General features: G+C 34.5%; 1 protein-coding gene across 3 annotated transcripts in view; it reads right to left on the bottom strand.

The window, feature by feature from the left end:
- Nucleotides 1–9,198: 9,198 nt before the first annotated feature.
- The window catches only part of LOC148951023 (uncharacterized), a 115,099-nt gene continuing 98,759 nt past the window's right edge, over nucleotides 9,199–25,538 (bottom strand). The window contains exons 9-11 of one of the 3 annotated variants that reach the window (XR_016141891.1): nucleotides 24,074–24,193; nucleotides 17,761–17,918; nucleotides 9,199–12,066 (exon numbers count right to left, since the gene is read on the bottom strand). Coding sequence is in view for 1 of the 3 variants with exons in the window: in XM_089090564.1 (XP_088946690.1) it covers nucleotides 17,829–17,918; nucleotides 24,074–24,193 (210 nt within the window). In the remaining 2 variants the exon portion in view is untranslated. Of the gene's footprint in view, nucleotides 12,067–17,690; nucleotides 17,919–24,073; nucleotides 24,194–25,538 lie in introns of those variants that run through there. The other 2 variants (XR_016141890.1, XM_089090564.1) reach the window with 2 other exon arrangements.

Here is a 25,538-nt window from a genome sequence, read left to right as displayed (position 1 = left end):
ATTGGTGCCCTTGTCACAATAGCCCCCAAGAATTGGCTCTAGATTTGCCTCTGCCTGCGCACGGGCCTGGCCTGAATTTTCTAATATATTTTGTTGTTTTTATATATTTATGTGGTTTATATATATTTATATAAATTATACATTTTATACATTCATTTTTTTAATTACTAATTATGACATTTATAGTTTCTACTGAAGACTCATTTTGGGCTAATGATTTACTAGTTTAGGCATGTATCATCCAAGAAAATGTAGCATCTCTGACACTGTGTTGTCATTTTTATATATCTTAGCCAAACTCACGGTAAGAAAATTAGATATATTTTCGCAGGTACAAACAATAAAAGGTAAAAAACAATGAGGAATTATTCTGAAGAACTACAAAGGTAAACAAAACAGTGATTTTTTTTCTAATGAAAGGTTGAGTTGGCTAGGGCACGCTCTGCGGATTAAGGATCACATATTGCCAAAGATTATCCTTTTCGGTCAACCGTCCAGGGCTAAGCGAAAAGCAGGTCGTCCTCGATTGGGATGGGAGTATATCGTAAGGAAAGATTTAAGAGAAATGACAACTTCCTGGTAGGGTGATGAGTTGTTAGTAGTAGTAGTATATCTAAGAGCAGCCATCAGCAGAGCACAGATAAATATATAATATGTTATTAATAATATTTAATAATTATTAAATTCAGTTTTAATGGTCAAGTATTTTATTTTAATTAAATAAAAAAAACAAGTTTTTTTAACTAAAAGTAAGGAACGACGTTAAATCTTAAAACGAACAGAAATTATTCCGTATATGAAAGGGGCTGTCCCCTCCTTAACGCCTCGCTCTTTACGCTAAAGTTTTTCATTGTTTAAAAAAAGAGTTGTGAGAAAGTCAAACTTTAGCGTAAAGAGCGAGGCGTTGAAGAGGGGACAGCCCCTTTCACATACGGAATAATTTTTTTTCGTTTTAAGTTTTAACGTCGGTCCTTACTTTCAGTTAAAAAAGCTTGTTTTTTTTAATTTAATTTTTGAACATTTATGAATTAATACAGATTTTGATTTTGGCTCACCGTAAAAAAAATGGAATATTAATTTTACTTTTATTTGGTTAAATGGCTTTCTCTAAACCTGTTTAATTTTATTTACGAACGTTTTTATTAGTAATAAATATACGTAACTTACGAATTAACTTACGTAACGAACCTCTATATTCTTATATTTTTAATACGTATTTTAGAGGGTTCGCCCCCTAGTCAATACCTTGCTCTTTAAGCTAAAGTTCAAATTTTGTTCCAATTCTTTAAAAATGACCGCTTAATCACAAATGCCGTTAATTAGAATAAATAGCTCTTATGAAAGTACTAAATAATCTTTGGCTTAAAGAGCGAGGTATTGACTAGGGGATGAACCCAATCATATACGTAATGTTTTCTGTCGTTTTAAGTTTTGATGTTGCTCCTTACTTTCAGTTAAAAAACTTGTTTTTTTATATATAATTTCTGATCTTTTTTTAAATAATGCTGGGAAATCCGGCGCCCCCTTCCTAGCAATATCCCTTCTCCCATGAAAACTTCCTTCATGGTAAGATCCTCCCACATAACCCCGACACACTCCCCCCCCTACTACCAGAAAAAATCCCCTCTGAAAACGTCTGTATACTTGCCAATAACCAATACTATATGTTAAGATTGGGTAAAGTTCATAACTTTCAGCCCTCCCTCCGGGGACTTCGGGGGATTAAGTCATCCTAAAAGAAATAATTATTATATTTTTGACCATGCTGAACAAAATGGCTATCTAAAAATTTTGATCGGGTGACTTTGGGGAAAAATGAGCGTGGGAGGTGGCCTAGTTGCCCTCCATTTTTTTTGGTCACTTAAAAAGGGCACGAGAACTTTTAATTTCCGTTCGAATGAGTCCTCCCACGATATTCTAGGACAAATGGGCCATAAAGATCATCCCTGGGAAAAAAAAACAAACAAACAAACAAACAAATAAACACCCATCCATGATCTTTCTTCTGGCAAAAAATTCAAAATTCCACATTTTTGTAGATAGGAGCTTGAAACCTCCCCAGTAGGGTTCTCTGATACGCTGAATATAATGGTGTGATTTTCATTAAGGTTTTATAAGTTTTAGGGAGTCTTTCCCCCTTTTTTCGAAAATCAGCAAAATTTTCTCAGGCGCGTAACTTTTGATAAGTAGGACTAAACTTGATGAAACTTATATATTTGAAATCAGCATAAAAATCTGATTCTTTTGATGTATCTATTGGTATCAAAATTCCCTTATTTAGATTTTCGGTTACCATTGAGCCGGGTCGCTCCTTACTTACAGTTCGTTACCACGAACTGTTTGATTCTTATTTTATATTTATCTATGCTTAGCCGATGATGGTTCTTAAATTAATATAGAGCCGAAATATCCACTTTCAAAATTCTTCACTGCCTTGGGATAATTCCTTTGTTTTACCTTTCGTTGCTTGTATTATGGAGAGGCATTGTGGTCTCCGTCGTTATTTATATTTTAAAAGGCACCTACATATTTTTATTGGAAAAAAGGGTCAACCCTTTTCAGAGAAAAGCGAGAGTTTCAGAGAAAAGCGAGGGAGATTGAGAGTAGGAAGACGATAAATGGTTCTGTTTTTTAATCTGGTTTTTAAGAATGCTATCCTGGGAAATTAATTCTGAAATGAAAAGGCAGGGTAAATACTGATCTAAGTGTTAAGTACTTAACTACTGGTGATAAGGTCCAGTCTCAGAGATGAAAAGACCCAGCAAAGGCATTTGCGTGCAAGACCTCTGACTAATTAAGTTGGAATTTACCCTAAAGTAAAGAGCAAGTCAATTAATAGGGACCTAAATAAGAAGAAAAAAAAACGGACGAGGCAAGCTCACATTCGCTTGCATGCTTTATCTTTCGAAAATAATACAATATAGTTACCAATGCAATAAAATATTATTTCGAAATGTCATTATACAGCTAATAAAAAGTAATTCAAATTAAACTTCGTTTTATGATATTTCTTTGTGTTTTTACAATGTGTTTGTAATAGATAAGAGTAAATCTATAGTATTAGCGAATCCACATCACCTTACAAATAGTTATCAAATGCGCAATCTAAGGTTGCCATGGGGAGTAACCTTCGGGAAGAAGTAAGTACCAGAACACCATCGCAAAAACTGATAGTTGATAAAAACAAGCATTATATAATGTATTACGGTAATTACTTGGCTAAAAAAAAAAAAAAAAAAAAAAAAAAAAAAAAAAAAAAAAACTGTCTTCCTACTTTAGTAACTGAAATAAATGAGCACTTGAACAAGATCTAGACCCTACTCATCCATCCAGTTCCCCTGGACATAACAGTATATCCAATCCGACAATCCGAAAATCAAGTCCAAAATATAGCAAAATCAGCATCAATAAGTATACGTCAATGTTCCAAAACCAAGCTATAGCACCTTAAATCTACAAAAACATTATATTCCTAAGGTGATCACCACATATCGGGGCTCATCAGATGAAAACTCATTGCCTAAATGGGTTTCGGCGCTTAAATTTCGTTACCCAGGCAATATGAGCGCGCCATGCCAATTATTTCAGAAGATTAATATTGCTAGGCCACCTTTAATGGATGAAGGATGAAATGGTGCTTTATGCCATCCAACTAGAGCCAAGCAATAAACAGCTCCTCCCTGAATGGATGGAAATAGGTCATAAGAATGGAGTCAAAGGAAACATATTGAGGGGTAGTGAAAAGTGAATCTTTTAACAGATTAAGGGGAGAGGGATAGTGGCGTAATTTCATCAAAATCCGGTGGGGGGGGGGGCAAAATTGGAGCCAATTTTACCAAATAGAGTAAAAATGATAGTGAAAACTGAAAAATGAGCCATATATTACCATATAGACGAAGATATGCTAAACAAAACTGACCTGTTTCTCTGGATGCTTGAATTATTCAGGTTTATCTTAGTTTTGAGAAGAATTTTTTTCAGAAACTAAATTTCAGCTGGAGAGGGGGCAAACTTGAGTCTGAAGGGGAAAGTTGTCCCCCTGCTCCATAGAAAATAACGCACCTGGAGAGGGAGCATGAGCTTTGAAATTTAGGGAGGGATGTATTTTTTTCAAATTTTCAATGAGAATTCCCCCCAATATGTTTTTTTTAATCTAGAAGGGGGGGGGGATATCAACCATCATGTGGAGCCTTTTTCCTGTCCATTTTTTCAAACAGCTGGAACGTCAGCATGGACCGTGGATATGCCACTTCAAACATCCTACGCAAGTCGCACACATCTAACGCTGCTTGGATTAGCGAAGCATGGTATCCCTTTTCGACATGAACACCCCAAAAGCCTTTCTCTGCAAGCTGTAACACCTGGCCTGCGTCAAATAGGTTTAATGCCTTTCATTTTGATAGCCGACTTTTCCAACAACATTTTGTCAATACATTTATTCGTGTTGAAAGTGATCGCATCAAATTATTCTAGCCGATAACTACGTAGGTGTTACACGACTTAGCTGCGAAAACGAATACAGTTGTTGGTGAAAAAGTAATACTATCGTCCCCGTTCACCGGATCAACGGCTACTATGTAGAACATTTCGAAGATGTAATGGCTATGATTTGTCACTTTGGACTACCAGATATCTTCATAACTATGACCTGGAATCCTGATTGGCCAGAAATTAAACAAGCAGCACGTATTATATTTGATGATAATTAATTTATCATAGAGCAGTACACTCAAGATCGTCCCGATCTCGTTGGTCGAATCGCAAAGCAAAAATTGGATGAAATAATAAATGATTTGGATAAAAAACTGATATTTAGAAAGATGGCAGCATATGTGCATACAATTGAATTTCAAAAACGTGGACTACGACACATGCATTTGCTATTGATCACGAGTCTTGGTGATCAAATCCATAGCCCAACCAAAATTGATGATCTAATGTCAGCTGAAATTCGAAATACAGACGACCCAGTATTAAAAGAAGTCGTGTTGTGGCGTATGATTCGTAATCCATACGGAGTAGAGTTAAATCAAATTGTCAGTTGTATGATTAACAAAAATGGAAAATTGCAGTGCCACTTCGGTTTTCCAGTAAAATAAAATTCAGTTACATACCTAGAGGACGACAAAAAACTAAAGTATTACCGTTGACATGACCCATAATTGGACCAGAATAACCAGACCTGTTTATCAAAGAGACTTCAATAATCATCGAGTTACTCTTGATAGTCGTCATGTCGCCACATATAATCCTCGCATGCTCAGAAAATTTCAATGCCACATCAATGTCGAATGTGTCGGAAGTATAGATCCGGTAAAGTATTTATGTAAATAGGTACTTGTCTGTTAAACGGAACGCACCCAATAAATGAAAATAGGCTAATCCTAATGAAATATGCCAACACATGATGATAGTATAATACTTTAGAAACAAAATTACGGAAACTACGACAAAGAATTGTGGAAAACAGGCCGTGCAGAACGCATTATATTAAATACCCAATCTAACCCCTAACCACCTCTATATATTAAATATTTAATAATTATACATAAATCGTAGTTTCCTTACTCAAAATAAGCAAATCATAACCGATCCAGGAAGGGAAACCGGTTTCTGTCAAATGTTACACAACGTAATTCTTGAGTGTGTTCAGTTTAACAGACAAGTACGTATAAATTCATCTACAAAAGAAACGATTGCGCTTCAATAAAGATTGTCAAAGATCAACGGGGCTTGGATTACAATGAAGAAGACATCTATGTGGAAAGACGCCGCATCGCACCAACTGAAGCATGCTGGCGACTATTTAGTTACGATATCCAAAAAAAGGAGTCATGCCAATCAACGTTTGAATATTCATTTACCTGGACAATACCCAACGCAAGTTATTAATCAATCCCAAGAATGTTTGGTAGATATTGGACAACAAGACTCAATGTTAGAAGCGTATTTCCAACATAACCAGGCGTTGGAACAAATGCAAACAAACAAGAAATTTTACTATTATTGAGAAATTCCCGAAAACTTTAAATGGAATGGAAAACGAGTAAATGGGAAGCCCAAATCTGTCGACTGGTCGTATCATTGGTCGAATTTACATCCAGAGTGCTTCCATTTACGAGTACTTCTGTATCATGTGAAGGATGCAACAAGTTTTGAAGACCTCCTTGCTGCGAACCATGCTCGTTATACGACATACAAACAAACATGCCAAGCTTATGGCATTTCATCCAACAATAAACAGTGGATAGATGGTCTAAAATTATCAGCACTGCCCAAAATGGCTTCTGTAATGTGAATACTCTTAGGTTGGATTCATGTTTTCAGCGTCGACCACCATTAACCTGTTTTTAATCATGGTACGTTGTACGTGGCATTTTCTCGCGTTAAACGACAGCATATAATACTGTGTGGAAGGAAGCAGTGTAACACTCCCCACGATACCTCTTTTTGTTGATATTATATACCGATTTATTAATTAAATAAGCAATAATTATACATATATATATACATATATATATATATATATATATATATATATATATATATATATATATATATATATATATATATATATATATATATATATACATGTATATATATATGTTTTGTTTTTCGTCGAATTCGGCTACACAGTTTTTGTTCTTCTGAAAACTAGCATACTGACATTTCTGGCTTCAAAAACAATCTGGATAGGTCGCAACTTTAAGCAAGTAATCGCATTTTTCCCAGGTGTGGTTGTGTCAAATCTATGGTGACACCATGACATCAAGAAGTTCATGTTAACTGCAGGTAGAAGACGAGCGACAGCGAGAATAACAAATATGCCATCCTGCCGAGTGCCAGGGTTCGAGCAAAGCTCGGGCTCCTGGTACTAAATATATATTATATATATATATATATATATATATATATATATATATATATATATATATATATATATATATATATATATATATATATATATATATATATATACATGTATATATATATATATAATATATGTATATACATACAATTATTGGTTGCTTAATAAGATAGATATATAGGCTGGACACGGACAGGTCTTAGTCTGGGGTTAGAGGGGTTAGAAAGGCCTTTGTTTCAAATACTTTATTTTCCGTATATTTTAAAAAATGTTACCACTTGTACAAAATACTGCAGATACATCGAAAGTAAATAAGCACTTAGACTACACTGTCTATCTATTTATTATTGAAATTCAATAAAAATATAATATGGTAAAACTTTTAATTAGATAATGAACGTTAGAAAAAAAGAATAGGTGTTACCTACGACTCATCAAATCGAATTTGCTTAGAAATAACAACTGTAGTTTTTCAGACGATGAATTTCTTTCGTTTTGTCGCTTTTTGTATACCGTTTGTAATTTTTTATGATTTTTTTTAGGATGTTTTGGCTGTTTAATTTATTCTTCTTTATGTTTTTCCTGTCAATTAATGAGGTGAGCCGTTTGCAGTCTTAATTAAAAGTTTCACCCGTTATTATATTTTATTTCATTTCGATTAATCAAAGTTAAAAACAGCAATAGAACTTAAAAAAGCAGTTATACGATAAAAAATACAAGCCAACAAAGAACATTAGTAACAGTTTAACAATTCCGATAAAACAGAGTAAGTATTAACAGTTTCATAGCACCTTATTAAAATATCAAATTTTTCACTCGTTCAATTTAAAGTTTATGGTTAATAATTAAGGTTTAAAGTTTCTGGTTAAGGTTTATGGCTCAATTTAAGGTTTCCCGGTGAGACATGCAGTTTTTCGACAAGCCTATAGGCAGGGGCGTAGGCAGCATTAGGCAGCATATTGTCTAGGGGGCAGTCGATAGTGTGATGGAGTTTTATCAACTGCTTTTTCCAAACCATCTGCTTTTTCAGCCATATCTAATGTAAATTTGAAGGTCAAGGGGAGGGGGGGACAGCTGCCCCCCGGCCCCCCCCTCCCTACGCCCATGCCTATAGCTGAAATTTACACCGAAAGTACAAGATGCTTGTATCCCCCCGTTCATTAGCTTCACAACTATTGATTCACACAGCCAGAATTATGATATTTGGTTTTTCTTGGGGAATGATCCAAACTTGGTTACGAAATAGGACAATGTCTCCGCCTTCACATGTTTCTAAAAGTATTTTTTTAAATATTCTTCAATATAACGAACCCCCCCCCCCCCCAAAAAAAAAAAAAGTAAATTTCAGAGTTTATTCGGTAGAAAAGCTGAGTCTCAGCTAAGGAATGATAGGAATATCGTAGTCTAAGGTTGAAACCAATAGTACCAATTCATAAAATTGTTAAGGGAGGGACAAAATCTCTTTTTCAAAATCCATGGGGGGGGGGGGGGAGGAGGAGGCAATTTTTGCCAATTTTTTCCAATGAAAATACCAAAACGCGAATTTTTCAGTGAAAACAGCAAAAAGAGGTATTTTTCAAAATCTAGGACAGGGAAGGGCAATAAAATCTAGGGGACGTGCCCCCTTCATTGGCACCACTCATTGAAACCATAGGACTGCAGAAAAATAGCAAGTTGCGCCTGAAATTTGCGCAGGGAACACAGACCTCAAGCACTAAGCTATATAGACCCTAATATATGAAAAAGAAAAAAGAAGATGAAAAAAACACTAGTCAAAGTGAAAAAAGCGGGCACTGCATAATAGTTCCATGTACATACACGATTACTTCTAATTTAATTAATAAACTTAAACTACTCGAGGAGCGGGGGGCGGGGGAGGGCACACAGGGATGCCATGTCTCCGACAGGGGAAACAAGCAAAAACCCCAAAAATGATTCTTTAAAAAAATGTGTAATTTATTCTCTAAAAAAATGAGCTATAGTCGCAGTGTAAAAAGAAAAATTAAAAAGAAAAATAAAAAGAAAAAGTAAAAAGAAAAGAAAATTAAAAAGAAAAAGTAAAAAGAAAAGAAAAAGAAAAGTAAAAAGAAAAGAAAAAACTAAAAAGAAAAGAAAAGTAAAAAGAAAATTCCTGGTAGCAGTTGCCCTCGCATCACCATGGAAGTGAGGGTGATGCGAGGGCAATCTTTACCCAAGTAATTATCAGAAATTGTTGTTCGACTCGTAAAGGCGTAACAAAAATGCATATACACACATTTTTTATGAATTTTTTAAGTTTTTTTGCGTATTCCCCCCCCCCCTCTGCCCAGAAAAAAACCTGGATACGCCCTTGTCGTTACCCCACCTTTAAAAAAGTGTATGCACCCATAAAACAGGGAAACAAAGAAGAGAGTTGAACAAAGAAGACACGAAGACAAAGACAAAGAAGACAAAGAAGAACAAACAAAGAAGACAGTTACAACTCTTTACAGTAAATACTAATTATATCTTAATTATCTGCCTTATTAGTTTGGAACATTTTACGTCACTGATGTGACGAATAACAAGTATACAATTGTTACGAGTGCCCGCCATCTTTCTAAGTGTTTATTCATGTACATGTATTTAATTCAAATCTATTGATTAATAAATAACAAGGTTTTGCGGCCGATGGTAGTTTTTGCTGATATATTTTCCAAAATCGGCTGAGAGCTTTTGTGCATGAAATTGTAACCCCAGGTTGAGAAACAAACAGATAATTCAAATAAAAACCACTTCACCAAATCGATGTGAAAAAATTGATGTGATATTTGGTTGAACATTAAATTTGTCAACGCGATAATTAAACAGGTTATTAATTCATTCATGCAGTGGACAACTCGATTACAAACTTCTTTTCGGTTGAATGTATAACAGACAGTTCTGGTTCCAAAATTGCATATAATCTAAAAGTATAAATGCGAAACAACGTGTGAGGCCCTTGGCTAGGGAGGTCATTTAGCTCGGAGGGAGGGAGACTGCAAAGTGGTTGGTAAGCTTTCATAAAGGCAGTCTTTGCCTAAGGGAGGAATAATCAAAAGCCATATCACAGACTCTGTCCCCCTGGTTTCGTGAACGGTGTCATAAAAATTGATAAAAGATACTAACAGGGCCATATCGAAGGAAGGGGGGCTTGGTTTGAATTCCCACCCCCCGAAATTTCTGTCCGACTCGTAAGAAAGTAACAAAAATACATGTTAACAAATTTTTGACGCGATTTGTAATTTTTTCTGCCCTCCTCCCCCCGAACAAGACCCTGGATACGCCCTTGATAGTGCAAATCAAATAGTTAGGGCTGAGCTCGGAAGAGTATCATAAAAACTGGGAGAAATTTTCACATCATGAAAATCTGTACCACCTATAACCAAGCCAAAAAGCACTGGCATAAGGAAAAATGTGTATGGTGACGAATCTCAGAGCCCAAAATGACTATGAGAAAATATTGCAACAAAAATTCAGAAAGCTAATATATTTTTCTTCATTTTAGAATTCCACGACACTTGAAATTATTCTCTGAAGCCTAGTAAAAAATCAATTCTACGACTCTATTTGTATAAAAGGCATGTTCCAATTATACCCAGGGTATGCAAAACATAGATGGCAATGCTGTTTTCTATTAGGGTTATATATTTTACAACACCATATGTCTTTGTGCTGTATCCCCTAAACACACGGCTGTTTTCTATGGTTTCATACTATTACAGTAGAGAGTACACTGGGACAATAATTATTTGGGGCAAGTAACAATGTATGGTGCAATCTATATGGTGTAACCAAATGGCAACTGTTTCAGAACTTAAGACAAGCTTCAGAGCCATTGGATTTCAGTAGTTTTAGTTTTCCGTAAAAATGCTTTTACAAATTATATTGTATTAAAAGTTTATTATTTGATATTAGACGCAGAAATTTTAATGTTTTTTGAAAAAAATATCATCCGAAAAACGAAAGTTTACAACTATTATAAATAATGATTCTCTATTTTGACAAGGGATTACAACAATTCAAAAACCTTAAATTAGAAATTAAAAAAATATTCACTAATATAAGGAAAAAGGTGTTGCAGAGGCAAAATAAAGGGTCAACAAGACTCTTGCCTTTTTTTGCGAATCAGTTGATAACGGTTTATATCGCATTCTTTTTAAATTTAAATAGCTCTCATCAACTAGAAGTAGAGGGCCATAGAGCCATCATGGCCATCAAAGAGGGCAATCAACTATGGGAAAAGTATTTTAGGCATCATTTAAATGTTCGAATCAGGAGTTTTCACACTTTTTGGAGAGGGGTGACCTTAGGCCTCTTTATATTTTTGAAAGGAATTCAAGTGTATATTCATATACATTTTTTACGCGAAAAATATGAAATTACTGCAGGCTACCGTAATATGAAACATAAACATCAAAAAATTGAAACATAACCATAAATACTGAAAATGTTGATGAACTTTAGATTGAAACTGAAACTAATTGAAACTGAAACAAAAACATATGATAAATTAAAATTCAAACATGAATATTGAAACTGTTAATGAACGTTGGATTACTTTTTGTGATTTTACTTTCATGATAATCAGTTGTGCTACGGTTCAAACTTTTTTACATCTTTTACATTTTTTTGTGACTAAGCCATGATTTGTTTTCAACGAAGTAGTAAAGGAAAATATTAACGGAAACCGACCTAATCTTTCGTTTTCAAAGGGAAAAACTCGATGCCTTTCTAGCCGGCTTCACTAATGAAATCGCGACCCGATCGCCTTACAAGTTCGGGTAATTTCTAAAGATCAAACAAAAGACAAACTACATAACGAAAGAGACAAAGAAAGAAACAAGAATGAAAAAAAAACAAATATGAAAACACGAATGAACCAAACAAAATACGAAGAAAGGAGAACATGAAAACAAGCAAAAAGTCTAAACAGACATCGACTAGTAGAGCACAGCTAAGCGGAAGGAACAGATAAACACAACGAATTAAAGTATTAACCATAATTTCACCGAGTTAAATTTTAAAAATATACGCAACTGTAAATAATTATCTCCACCTTATAAAATCAGAGAAAGAAAAAGGTGTTTGGTAAAAATCCAAATTAAGGCCCCAGCAAATTAAAAACAAAAATATAGTAACGGAAGCATATATATAGGTAGAATTTTCTGTATCCATGTCATATTCATTCATAAAATTGCCTGAAAAAAAAACATAATTTATTATAGTACACTATATCGCATTAAAACAGTAGGCGAAAGATTCAAAAGATGTACAACAAAATAGCATTTTGGAGATCACATGAATTAATTTTATTGTTGCACTAAAATTTCATCGATTAGACAGAAGGAAAATTATTAAATAAAGGAAACGAAACGAAGGAAACGAAGGAAACGATATTTTGATTCCAACCTGGAGTCGCTATCAACTTAAGATAGAAACAGAGAAAATATACTCAAATTAAGATAAAACAAAACAAAGATTTAAGTAATTTCAAGAAAATCAATGAATAAAATAAATAGTCCGTAATACTTTCCGTTTTTATCATTTTCAATCCTTTCTGTTTTAATTCTTTAATCCTTTTTGTTCTCGTCATTTTTAATCCTTTGTCCCTAATCTTGTTTGTTTAATCCTTTCTGCTTCCTGTTTTAATCTTTTTTCTGCTTGTATAAGATCAAGGGTATTATAAACAGATATTTAGTATTTTATGCCTAGAATTTTTTTTAATCGAAACTAACACCTTGAACGGGATCCGATATCTTAAAGCTGTTTTCGAGCCTAAGCGTCGGCTGACCATCACAAAGACAAAGAACCCATTAACTATTTTTTACCAAGGGACCGTCGAGAGTTAATGAGAGCCTGAGTTTTGATAATGAAACTAAATTGAAAATACAATGAAACTTTACGTTCCTTGTCGGCCAGTTTTTCAATCAAAGCGTGTAGAATCACAGGGAACTCTCAAAACTGCCAAATTGATAAAATGATATTCCCTTTCAGTTGATTTTTAGCGCTCTCATAGAACATTTCTAGGGACTACCCTTTCAAGAACTTAAAAAAAAAATCTACTCCGTTTAATCTAAAAAAAACAACAACAAAAAAAAACAACAAAATTCACACTTTCTAACAATGTAAGTTTCATTAAAAATGATTATCTCAAACACAATACAGCGGAATTTTAATTGTATTTCTAAGATTTCTGGGAAATCAGGTGTTGTTTTTAGTTTTCTGTCGTCTATTCTCGAATCTCTTATCCATGCTCTACAAGTTATGTCAATGCCGCCCAATTACTTCTCAGTAAATATCTTCTATATCAATCTCTACTTACGTACAATTCTCTATCTTGCGTAAAAGTTTGATTCAAACAAACGTAATTTTTTGCAATATCTTTATTATAAGATCACACTTCTTAAAAAAAAGTGTTTTTCATGGTTTTCAGCCAGATACCCCTCGACTCTGCTGTGTATGAGAAGTCTGAGAAACCTATCATGTCTCCTTTTCTATTTACGTAAAAGTTCATAAGTTGCTTTGAAGTTTGATTGAAATAAGAGTACTGTGTGTGCAAGATCAATCATTGAAACGAAGAAAGTATTGAGTGTGTTTTTACAGTTTGGCCTAAAATTTAAATAGTCAAACGTTAATTATTGATTTTCGGAGTCACTTCGTTTGCACGGCAGTTCTTAAGAGAGGGCCCAACCCCTTCAATTCTTTGGCACCTTTTTTCTAGCCTGATTCAAATTAAAACTTTAAGATACAGAATTCGTTGGCGAAGGAGGGATTAGAAAAAACGCAAGTACAACTTATTCCTGACGCTCTTTGAATCCTTTATTGACTAAAGCGTTCCAATTACTAAATATTTGCTATATTGTCTTTTCAGAAATTGACTTTTTAGTCAAGCAGCGAACAATATTACAAGATCGTGATGGATTCAAACAATATGCAAATGTCAGTAATATTTTTCATGAGCTATCCAGCCAGAACGAACCCATTAAGATTAGTGTGATAAAATGCTCTAGTCGGATTTAGATAATTGCATTAAAAAAAGATTACATGAATATACTTTTTTTATTCAATGGCTAATGAAGAGCACTGTTTTCGGAAGAATCCCCTCCGTTCAATATCCAGGGTCACGGCCATATCCAAAATTTTGTTCAGGGAGGTGGGGGTTAAAAACACAAATTTGCAAAGCGCATCAAAAATTTATTTATGTTCATTTTTGTTAATTTTTTACGAGTTTGATAATTTTTTTTAGGAGGAGGTTCAAACCCAGCAAAACCCCCTGGATGCGGTCTTGTGCAGGGTACAGGCCTGACAAAACAGACAAATTTCAGATTGTTCTCTCTTTTTTTCTTTTTACCATGTAATGGTAACATTTCTGGTGTAATGGTAACATTACATGTTACCATGTAATGGTAACATTTTCTTACCATGTAATGATAATCTTGCTTCCCAATCCAAATTCTTTTGTAACAACAGAGAAGGAAATTACATTATCGTTTCAGTTTTCTTTAGCCTAGGAGGGTTGAAGTAGAAACTAATCCCCGTAAATTTAGTATTTTATTTTTCTCAAATAATCAACTGAACCGTGTTCCATTTACTTTTTATCTGAGAATATCTCTGGGGAAAGATGAACAAGTTGTTCTATTGCCGCTTATAAAAGACACTGACCAATGTTTTGACCTTGGTCAATGTCATTGACCAAAGACATTGACCAATGAAACATGCAGTTTCATCTCTTTTTTAACATTTTCATAAACAAACTTTGAAAAATATTAAAAATAAAAAATTTGCTAAATATATTCTATTTTGGATAAAACATGCCAAATACTGACGCGCCGATAATATTTCTTTTAATTCGTGTGTTTAAAATTTTTATCATATTCCAAGCTTCAAATTCTATCTGAATCGTCTATTGCTCTACTCTTATGTGTTTTTGGTTTATGCATTTACACATTACGTTTGCGTGTATTGATTTTTGCCAAATTCAGAAAAAAAAAACAAAAACGGAAATCAGAGTACACTCTTGTATATCAGACAGCTTTAAAAGGCAAAACCAACCAAAGAGAAACAAGTGATACATTTTTAAATACATACAAGTACTTTCAGAATAACTATAACATTTTCCTAACTATTTAGGTTTCAAGCAACTTGAATATGTTAATTTAGAAAAAAAACTTTCCAATCAGCACTACACTTCGATTTGGGGCGGGGTAGGGCGGAGAGAAATTTCCAATACGGAATTAAAAAAAGTACCAAAACAGATTTTTCTCGAGACTATTCAAGAACAGAATCTACTAAATCGAATCCAACTGACCTCATTACGCAATGATGATGGCCATTACGCTACGGTGGCCTATTTACTGATGGCCACTACGCTATGATGACCTATTTACTGATGGTCTTTACGCTATGATGTCCAATTTACTGAGGGTCATTAAGCTATGATGGCTTATTTACTGATGGCCATTACGCTATTGCCATACCAAAACTGCTTTTTTCCAAAATTGTGCAAGAACAGAAACTAATGAATAGCATCCTACTAACCTCATTACGTAATGACAACCTATCTACTGATGGCCATTACGCTATGGTGGCCTATTAGTATTCGAAACAGGTGTTGTTTAGCTTCGGTTACGATTTTTGCGAGAAATTTCTAGAAGCTAGAAATAAATTGATTTTAAAAACTAGAAATACAAATTGCCTTTATTTCTAGAGATTAGAAACAAAGAAAATTTATATTGAGATTGGATTTTTCTCTTCATTTACACATATGAAATAAGAGCTTAAGGTTGATAGTCTTTGAGTCTAACACAATGAAACGAGTTCTACAAATATTTGGGTTAGTTTTTCTAACACAATGCAACGAGTTCTAAAATATTTGGGTTAATCTTTCTAACACAATGGAACGTGATGTCCAGTTCTAAAATTACTTGAGTTAATCTTTCTAACATAATGGAACGTGATGTCCCGTTCTAAAATTATGTCCCATTTTAAAACTATTTGGGTTAATCTTTCTTCCACAATAGAATATGATTTCCAGTTTTAATATTTGGGTTAAACTGAAGATGTTGTATATCCGAAAAACCGTTAGCGGGTGGCCAATAGTTCAAGCTCAAAAGGCATTCAATGAAAAAAAGACGATACTTTTGAGCATTTTTAACTTGAAGGCATTTACCAATGGGACAACAGGGCGCATATTATGTTTTGAGTCGAGATAATCGAAAAGAGAACGTCTTGTAATTTAAAAAAGGTGACTCATCAATATGACAGGGCCAGAGCCAATAACACAGGTTCGTTTGATTAAAGAAAAGAAAAAAATTGATTAAAGAAAACATGATTTGATCAAACCACAAGTTAGTTTGATTTTAAAAAAAAGAGAAAAAAAAGGATAAAGAAAAAAAGGAGTGATTTCCAGGCAGTTGAAAAAAATCGAAAGTGAAAAGACAGCAAGGACTTCCACCAATCAACCGCTAGTGCTCAACACAGAAAAAAACAGACGAAACAAAAAGCACCAAGCTTTGAAGCTAACTACAATAATTGAGTATTTCCTCTGTCTTGCTGTAGTTAACTTCAAAAGATTTTTTTTCGGTTTACAAATTTAAAATAGGTGGCTCTTCGGCGACACGGCCAATAACACAAGTTGGCGATTGGAAAGTGTCAAAACGTCAGCAAATGCAGTCCACATTTCTCAATTGTATAAATTTTCTTGAAAGGCCTGTTAATTTTCGAAAAAACAAAAAGTAGCAAAGAAAACTGTGATGTCGAGAAGCTGATTTCTACCCCCCCCCCCCTTGTTAAAAACATACTAATTTGTGGTCAATCTTTTACTCAGAACGTATAACAGAAGAATCTAAAAACTAATGACTAACAGTATATAAAGAAGTTTCGAATCGCGCTGAGGCTAAAAATTTTTTTAGTCTTTTGTTGCAAAAGTTACTTTTTGTTCCCAAAAGTAAAGCTGCAAATATAAAAGGCGAAAAATTTTAGCTCTGCAAAACGAAGTTTCGATTAAAAAATATGGAACAGCAAAATATATTGCATATACTCATTATAAATGTATTCAATGTATTTTAGTGAAGTTACTCATAAGGCTATTGGCACATGACAATTTACATTATTTTAGAAATAATGATTGAATTCCCCTAAAAAGGTATGCAGTTTTGATGGAGATAATGCAAAGAAATTCAACATGTAGCCTACAAGAATACAAAAGCCACTATGGATAAGTAATCAGAAATCGGAAACTATTCGAAAAGGTGATCCTAAAACTACCCTTCTCGTAAACGAATTGTAACTACCCTTCTCGTAAACGGCTTCTCGTAAACTGCCCTTCTCGTAAACGGCTTCTCGTAAACGACTGCTCGTAAACTGCCCTTCTCGTAAACGGCTTCTCGTAAACTGCCCTTCTCGTAAACGACTGCTCGTAAACTGCCCTTCTCGTAAACGAATCGTAACTGCCCTTCTCGTAAACGGCTCTTAAAGGCCGTAAATAGCCTTAAAGAGCCGTTTTCGACATGAAAAGGTGTGAAAAAGGGAGTAAAGAAATAATCCTTATTATATTAAAAGCATGATTCAGAAAATTTACAACTGCTTTTTTCAGAAAGATTTAGTTAATTTTTTGAACAGATCTCATATTTCTAGAAAGACATAAATCCATTAGCAAACATTAATACAGCTAAAATCTTTAAATACTCGAATTAAAACCTTCATCATTGTCTTCTAAGTTCTTGTCACGGTGCCACAGTGATTTTAGCAAAGAGCAATTAGCCATTTATAAGCTCAGTGGTTCATTATCTACAAGGTTTTTTTTTTTTTTTTTTTTTTTTTTTTTTTTTTTTTTTTTTTTTTTTACCGAGTGCGATCCATTTTCTCTATATTATTGATCTTGGAATTCATACATTACCAAACGATTCCTATTCTAAAAGACATCCTATATGCAACACAGTCTCTCATTTCTTATTTTTTCTCATTTTTCTTCAGTGTAGTCGAAAGAAAGTACTTCGGAAACGTTTCTACATCGCTGAAGGAGATAGCTTCCTTCTTCAAAGTAGCATATCTGCAAGAGAACATTCGTTTCTAATACTAACAACTATTGAAGCTTACCACCTTCCTTTATATAATAGGTAAAGCCTCGTCTTGACTGACATCATTCTTCTTGTCAGCAGCAGCAGAGCCGGCTTCAATTGAACAGCCGATCAGAGCCTACGAAATTTTCGAAGGCTGTCCAATCATAGCCGGCTGTCTAGAAATGATCCACTTACAAAAAATACTGCTGGCAGGAAGAATGATACAAATCATGACGAGGTTTAAGTTTCCGTATCATAGAGTATGAGTAGCTTACAAGATTGGGACCTGGAGAATTCCTTGAATTAAAATCAAGTATTTTGCAAGCATCAAGACATGGCTAATTGTAGAAAAAGCCGAGACAGATAGTCCGAGTGATTGAGAGGCAAACCTGGGATAAGGCCTTTTTAGGATTGTATAGAAATTATGTCATTCCATTTGTTGATTGATAAGTCTATCTATCATCCGTCCATATGTCATTCCTAGGGCAGAAATAAGGTAGATTGTCAGAGAATTAAGGGATGAAAGATTGGATTAATTTTGGGTTGACGCGTGACTGACAATGTCCACTGGACTTGTATGCAAAATCTGGGACTAAATTTGCTTGGACTCAAAGGCAGCGAGCAAGTTTTTTTTTGTTGACAAAAAAAAAAAAAAAACAGAATAAAATACAAACACCACCCAGCGTTTGGCGCTTTCTGGCATTTTTAGCGTATAATAAGGCAAAATTATTGTGGCTAGTGCAAATGACAAAATTAGTACAGTAATAAGTGTCTAACCTCAGTTTCTGAAGAAAACACAGTTTCAAAGTCTGCGAAAAATGCTAAGAAACGCCAAGGCTAGATGGCGTCAGTAATTTTTGTCGACACTATCTCTAGTTCCCAATCTTGAAAGTTACTCATACTCTTTGGTGCATAGCACCACGTTGATCACTAATCAGAAAACAATCACTTAGGGTGCTTTCCACTCCATGATCATTATTAGTGATTAGTAATATTTTTTTTTTACTGATATTTATTTATCAAGGGGTGAAATATTGGATTGATTTTGGGTGGGAAAAAAACTTGCTCTTTTTAGTTTTTAATAGTATTATTTATTGTTTTTCATTAGAAGGGTGTCCTAAGTAAAGAGCGACATGTCTTTTATTTATTATTTTGTATCATTTTTCCCAAGCCATTCTGTGTCGAAGGGGTGTTAGTAGAATCTTTGGAGGGTCTCGTCTGATTGGAAATTGAAAGTTCTATTGCCCTTTTTACGATTCTTAAGGATTTTGAGGGCAAACAGTACCCTCCGGTACCTTTTTTGCTACCCTCAATACATAAGATAAAAATTTTGAGATAAGGATTTCAATTAAAATATATTCGTAAGCTTCAACAAATGCCAGCGAGGATGACAAGACCCCCATATTTCCTGGTGCGAAGGCCGTGAATTATACAAGTTGCCATTTTTTTTAAACACAATTTTATAATGAAAAAGAGGGGAATATTTGTTCCTGGGTGTTCGATTAGCTCAAAAAATTCAGAAATCATTCTCTGGAGAAAAAAAATCATGCATTTTATTGGGAGTATGGGGGGGGTAGGGGGCCTGGATATGGGTCAAAACAATTTTGCTCCTAATTAGTTGTATTTTGAGAGAAGTCTTTCGGATCATTTACTATGTCAAGATTCGCATAGTTTAGCTAAAGTAACTCTGGAACAACAAGCACACTCGAGAAAATCGAAAGACGTTATGCGCAACTGATTTCTAAATTATTTACAGTATAACTTGCTGCGAGACCAACAACTTGTAAGAGGTTCTAGCTAGCGCTGGTTCAGATATCCCTAGAGAAATGTCCTTTTCAGTTGTGCGGCAACCGTGATATTGGCCACCGCAACTTATGGATATAGTTTTCATAAAAAATTTTCGACCTCTGAAGCAGGATTTTCGAATTTCAAATAGGATTTTTGAGTATATTAAGGTAGTTGATACGATTCCTCCACAATCAGACAGTAAAAGGCATATATAAAAGGCTTCCAAATATCTCTACAGATCGAGACGGTGGTGCCTGAAACTTGGGCGCTTCAAAAAGCTCAGAAAGATAATGCTAAATGATTTCCAGAGGAATTGTCTAAGGATATTTGTTGCTACTCGTTTGACTGACCATATATTAAACAATAAGCTCTGTAAAAAATGAGGTCCCACTATCTTTTAAGGAGATAGAGATATTTATCTCGAGAAATTACTATCACAAGCCCTGAAGGGCCGAATTCGAATTTCGAAGTCCGTAAAAAAACAAACAAGCAAGAAAATCATAACAAAAGCATAACAACTAAAAAATTGGCAACCGATGCAAAAAAATAAAAATAAATAAATAAATAAATATCGGAATGCTATATGATTCCTTTGTCCCTTATATCAAAAACTGCAAAATGGCAACTAGATAAAAAGATAAAAACTGAAAAAATAAATAATATATACATTAACAAACGTTTAAAAAACAACATAAAAAGGAGATAGGGAACAAAAAAAGAGTATAAAGAAAAACGAGCTGTTTCTTTTATTATATAAGAGAAAAGACAAAATTTATGTACAAATTAACCACTATTTATTATATCAGTAAAAAAAGGGATAAAAGATTTCTTATACCGCAAGGTAGTACAAACAATGGGAGATAAGGTGGGGATAGACTGGGACACAGTTCGTGGAGGACGATTTCTATCAGGTTCATGGTATTCAGGGAAAAGGTTCGCAGTACGGGGGTTCAAAAGTGGCAACTTACCAAAACGGAGGAACAAATTATCTCTTCGTCTCTTGAGGGTCTCTAGTTTTGAAATATTTAACAAATGCAAATATGGTATCTTACCCTCTTTAAAAATAATTCTTAGAGCTCTCTTTTGGACATTTTAAATTTTTTGTGTTGCTTCATTTGAGAGGCAAGTGTGCCACACAGGACGAACATACTCTAATTTGGGACGCACAAAAGAAATGTATACTTGTAGTAAATGTGATTGGGGGCAACTGAATTTATTTAAAAGTTTAAGGAGGGAAAGCGAGGAGTTTGCTTGTCGTAGGATATTATTTATATGGGCATCCCATTTCAAATTGGAAGAAATTGTAACACCAAGGAGCTTAAGAGATGTGACAGAGGTTTCAGGAGGAAAAGGAATAAGAAAAAGGGGAGGGGATTTAAGGAAACTTACTGAGACTATTGCGGGTTTAGAAGGGTTAACTGTCATGTCAAGGGAAGAGGCCTCACAGGCAATATCTTGGAGTATGCCCATTGGGTTGCTAAAGATGTTTTTATGACATTTTAGTCAAGCTTTTAGTCAAGTTTATAAAAACTTTTTGTACAAATAATAATAAAAGTTCAGATGTTTGGCTTCATAACTAGAAGCCTTTGTCAACAAAGAAATTACAGGGAAGAAACAGCCCAATGCTATGGGCTGGGACATACATGCTATGGGCTATTACAGGGAAGACTATGCCCAAAAACTTTCATACAATTTTGAAAAAATCGAGGTGAGGGTAATAGGACGAATGCCATCAAAGCCAGGCTTCCCATTTTTCTTTTTGATTGGGGTAATAAAGCCTTGTTTCCAAAATTGAGGGAACTGTCCAGATTCGGTAATTTCATTAAACAGGGTGGATAGGGGTTTTGAGAGGTAATCACTGAAAGCTTTAACCAGAGGAACAGGAATATCTAAAGGGTAAATGCTTGATCGTTTTAGTTTTTCAATTTTTTTTTACAACATCAAGTGGAGAAATATGTGGGAGTGAAAAAGGATCAGGAACACTGGAAATGCGTAAGATAGTGGTGGGAGACCCTGGACAATAGAAGCCAGAAACTTATTGAGGTCATTAGCTGTAGTCTTTGGAGGTTCATTTATATTAAAATTTAGTTGTTCTTGACTCTTGTCAGTAAGTTTTTAATTTCAGAGTACCAATTTTTTGGTTGATCATGGCACAAATTTTTAATTTTATTTTTATAGTAGGCTCGGGCAGCTTTTCTAATTTGACATTTTAATTTCTTTCTTAATTTATTTGCTTCAGCTAAATTACCCCTGTTTAATAAGCTTATTTTCGTGTGAATCAACATTTTTATGTGATTATTTATGTAAGATTTATCACTGGAACATTTTCTGATTTTTTTTTTCTGGGAAACATAATGAGTAGGAATCATTAGTTTTTTATGAAAAATCAAAATTTTCTCATCAAGGTTATTAGAATTATAAAGGTCTGACCAATTTTCACTGGTCAGCCATGATCCAAAAGAAAAAAGGCGTGTGTCGATAAGGGGACGGCAAACCACTATGGAAGTACTAAAGGAATATTCAATGGCTTAAGAGGGAGAAAAAAGAAGACAATAGTGGTAACTGCCTTCTAATGGTGGCAGTGCTTGCGGAGAATTGTAATACTAACTCATGTTTGAACAAATAACATCGAGAGAGGTGTTACCTTTTGTTGTAGATATTTTAACCAGTTGTTTAATATTAAGAGAGATGCATATAAAGTCCATCCTCAGGTCATTCGCATCGCCAAGTAAGGAAATACCAGCGTTCGGATACTTCGATAACACAAAGTCAGAACTTACAAGAAATCGTTGTATACATTTATGTTTCTGGTCAGTACTTTGGTTAGAGGAATGATAGAAGACGGCAGTTACATGTGGATTGAAAGGGCGGGGAAGTGATTTTGGTCTAAGGCTCAACCATAGAGTTTCCCCGTGATCTGATAAGTTGTGGGTTAGGTTGAGTTTTGGCTGGAGGTTATCTCAGACAAAAAATAATCTACCACCCGCAATTTTCCAGAGGGGGTGATTGAGAGGGCTAAGTTTTATAAACCGAGTATAATTGCGGATTTTTAGGAAATCTGGGTTCTGGGACTGAACCTCTGTCACAGCAATAATATTAGTTTTATGAATTTCAGAAATACCCTCGAGTTCGGTAATAGTAACAGTAACACCACCCATATTATCACAGCCCAGAGGAACAATAAAATAAAAAAGGCGTTTAAAAAGAAAACTGGCTGGCGAGAAAAAATTGTCATTTGTAGCTGATTCAGGAATGGTAACTGTTATTTCGATTAGCCTTCCTAGTAAAATGAAATTTTGAAATCAAATTTTAAAAAATAAGCTGTAAAAAAATGAGGTTCGACTCCATTTTTTAAGATAAATTATCCAAGTTTTACAGATGAATGATGACATGTTGCCAAAGATTACTTTTTTAGCAATCCATCTGGGGGATAACAAGGAGCTGGTCGGCCCCGAACGGGCTGAAAAAAGGTCATAAAGGAGGATTTAAAGGAAATGGAAACTTCATAGAGGGGGTGAATAATGTAGCTTTGAATGAATTGAGGGGGGGGGGGAGCGTGCAAAAATATGTTATCTTCAGGCTGCTTAGTACTGCAGTGAGCAGTTAGTGGTAGTACTAGCATTACAAAACAACCCTTTTATATTCAACAAGGCTATACAGCATCAAGACGTTCACATTATTCAGCACTTGACTAGATGTCGGGGGCTTGAGCCTTAGGTTTTTGCATATACAGTCCAAAGCCACCTGCTTCAGATCGCTACAATCACCAGTTCAAGCCCTTGGCTCTCGTACACTAATGATATTATATTCCCAGATTCATGCTTTGATATTCTGTTTTTGTTCTTTTTTCAGAATTTTTTGAATTTATTTATGCTCTTATTATTTATAATCATTATTATATATACAGCCATTATACAACATTCTTATACACAACCATTTTGCACAGATTTTCAAGTTCCAAGCTTGATTAGTCTAGCTGATTTTTGAGGCCAGAGAGTTGAACTGCACTCACCCCATCTAAGGCTCAAGTACCAGCTGAGCGAAGTGAGGGTCCATTTACGAGGGCCAAAACCCAAGTGCGTTCACCCGTTTTAAGAAAGCCCTAGCCGTTTCGAAGAAGATCGATTGCGGAGAACTCCCGGTATTATATTGATGTCACATGAATTAATAGAAAAGTTTTCAAACCAATATACGTCGTGTAAAAAATAGTAATCCTATTATGTTAATTAGTATATTATACTCATTATAAGTAGCGATGATTGGCTAGTGTAAATAATAAAGATGGTGAGGAAAATGGGGACTAGCATAAATAAACATGGATGGCAGCACTGAATTAGAATATGGTCGATTATATTACCTCTGCTGTTTCTGGAAGATGATCTCTTATACTCGATAGAAACTCTTCCATATGCTTCCACGTTGGAAAGTGCAGGACCCAATCACCGGCTAGGTCTTCAGCTTCTTGCCATTCAAAATCCTAAATAAACTTATATAAGAGTTGATCTTAACTCAGAAATGTACGCAGAGGAGGGGAGGGGTTCTCGGGACCCTTATTATCATTCAAAATGTCATTTTGTTTTTATTATTGCCCCCTGCCCTCCTCTTAAAAAAGCTATGAACGTACCTATCTTAATCATTTATTTTCTCTACCGCCCCATGCAACCACTTCAGTATAATTGGTTTTAAAAATGTCAAGAGCTGTTTGTAATATTGGTTGCTACAAATCAAGACATTCACTGCAAAAAAAGAACAAAATATTCAATAACGCTGGTTTATCATTTACATATTTATATATTATTATTGTAGTGTTCTACTATTTATAGAATATTATTATAAAATGCTAGCACATTTTTACTGAGAGAGTTCTTTTTTTTCTTTTTTTTTTATGCCAAATTTGAAATTTAAGCAGGGTTTTCCTATACCCCATAGTTATTAGGAGATTATTTTTTAACTTCTCTTCTTTATGAAGTCATTGTGTGTTCAAAGAAAAGTTTTGCAAAAGTTCTCTGAAAGTTATTTTTCTCTGCCAAAATTTAAGTGAGATTTAATTTTCTTTTGCAATTGCCCAGTCATATAAAGCCTTTAAAAATCAGGGCCTAACAATAGCCAGTGAAAAATTTCCAGTCACTCTCCAGTACAGGTAAAAATTTCTATTTGGATCATAAATTTTTATTCTTGGCCCCCTCCCGCTCCCCCAATAATATTAAGTTTTATTCCTGAGTGCTTTTCTACACAACGCAACTAACTCAGAACCGTACACTACTGTTTTTGATTTTCGACAGTTGATACGTTTATGTTTGGTGGCATTGATGCATATAGTTAAAACACCAACAACATCAAAATGAAAACAATTTTAGCCCCCTGAACCATTTATAGGCCTATTCATACCTGAAAACTATGATTTTCTAAGCCCTGAAAACTATGACTGAAAACTAGGATTTGACAACTATTTTTGTCCTAAAAAATAGAGACATCAAAAATCTGTTGATTTCCAAAGGAAACAACACCTTAAAAAGAAAGCTAAGACTTCAAAAGCTGTTTGGTACAGCATGCTTTTAGCGTATTTTTGTTGATTTTTTACTCACCTATCTTTTTTCAAGTTGCCCCCGCTTTTAACACTTAAATAACTTTTCCTTTGAAAATTGAATTCCTGTTTTTTTTTTAAGTTTTCTGATTACATGGTCCCCAATTCATCAATCAAATATCTATTTTACTATCCTTAATACATTCGGGGGGATCAAACGATTTTTGCATGGTAGAAGAGGCTAAACATAAACTTAGTAAAGCAAAGAATCTTTTTTTTTTTTTTTTACATTTTTCCT

This window comes from Artemia sp. Qi Xiang Cuo, chromosome 6 (assembly GCF_049724085.1).
Source record: "Artemia sp. Qi Xiang Cuo chromosome 6, ASM4972408v1, whole genome shotgun sequence".
Taxonomy (NCBI): Eukaryota; Metazoa; Arthropoda; class Branchiopoda; order Anostraca; family Artemiidae; genus Artemia; species Artemia sp. Qi Xiang Cuo.
The sequence above is the reverse complement of the archived record's forward strand: the minus strand, read 5'-3'. Positions and strand labels throughout refer to the sequence as shown.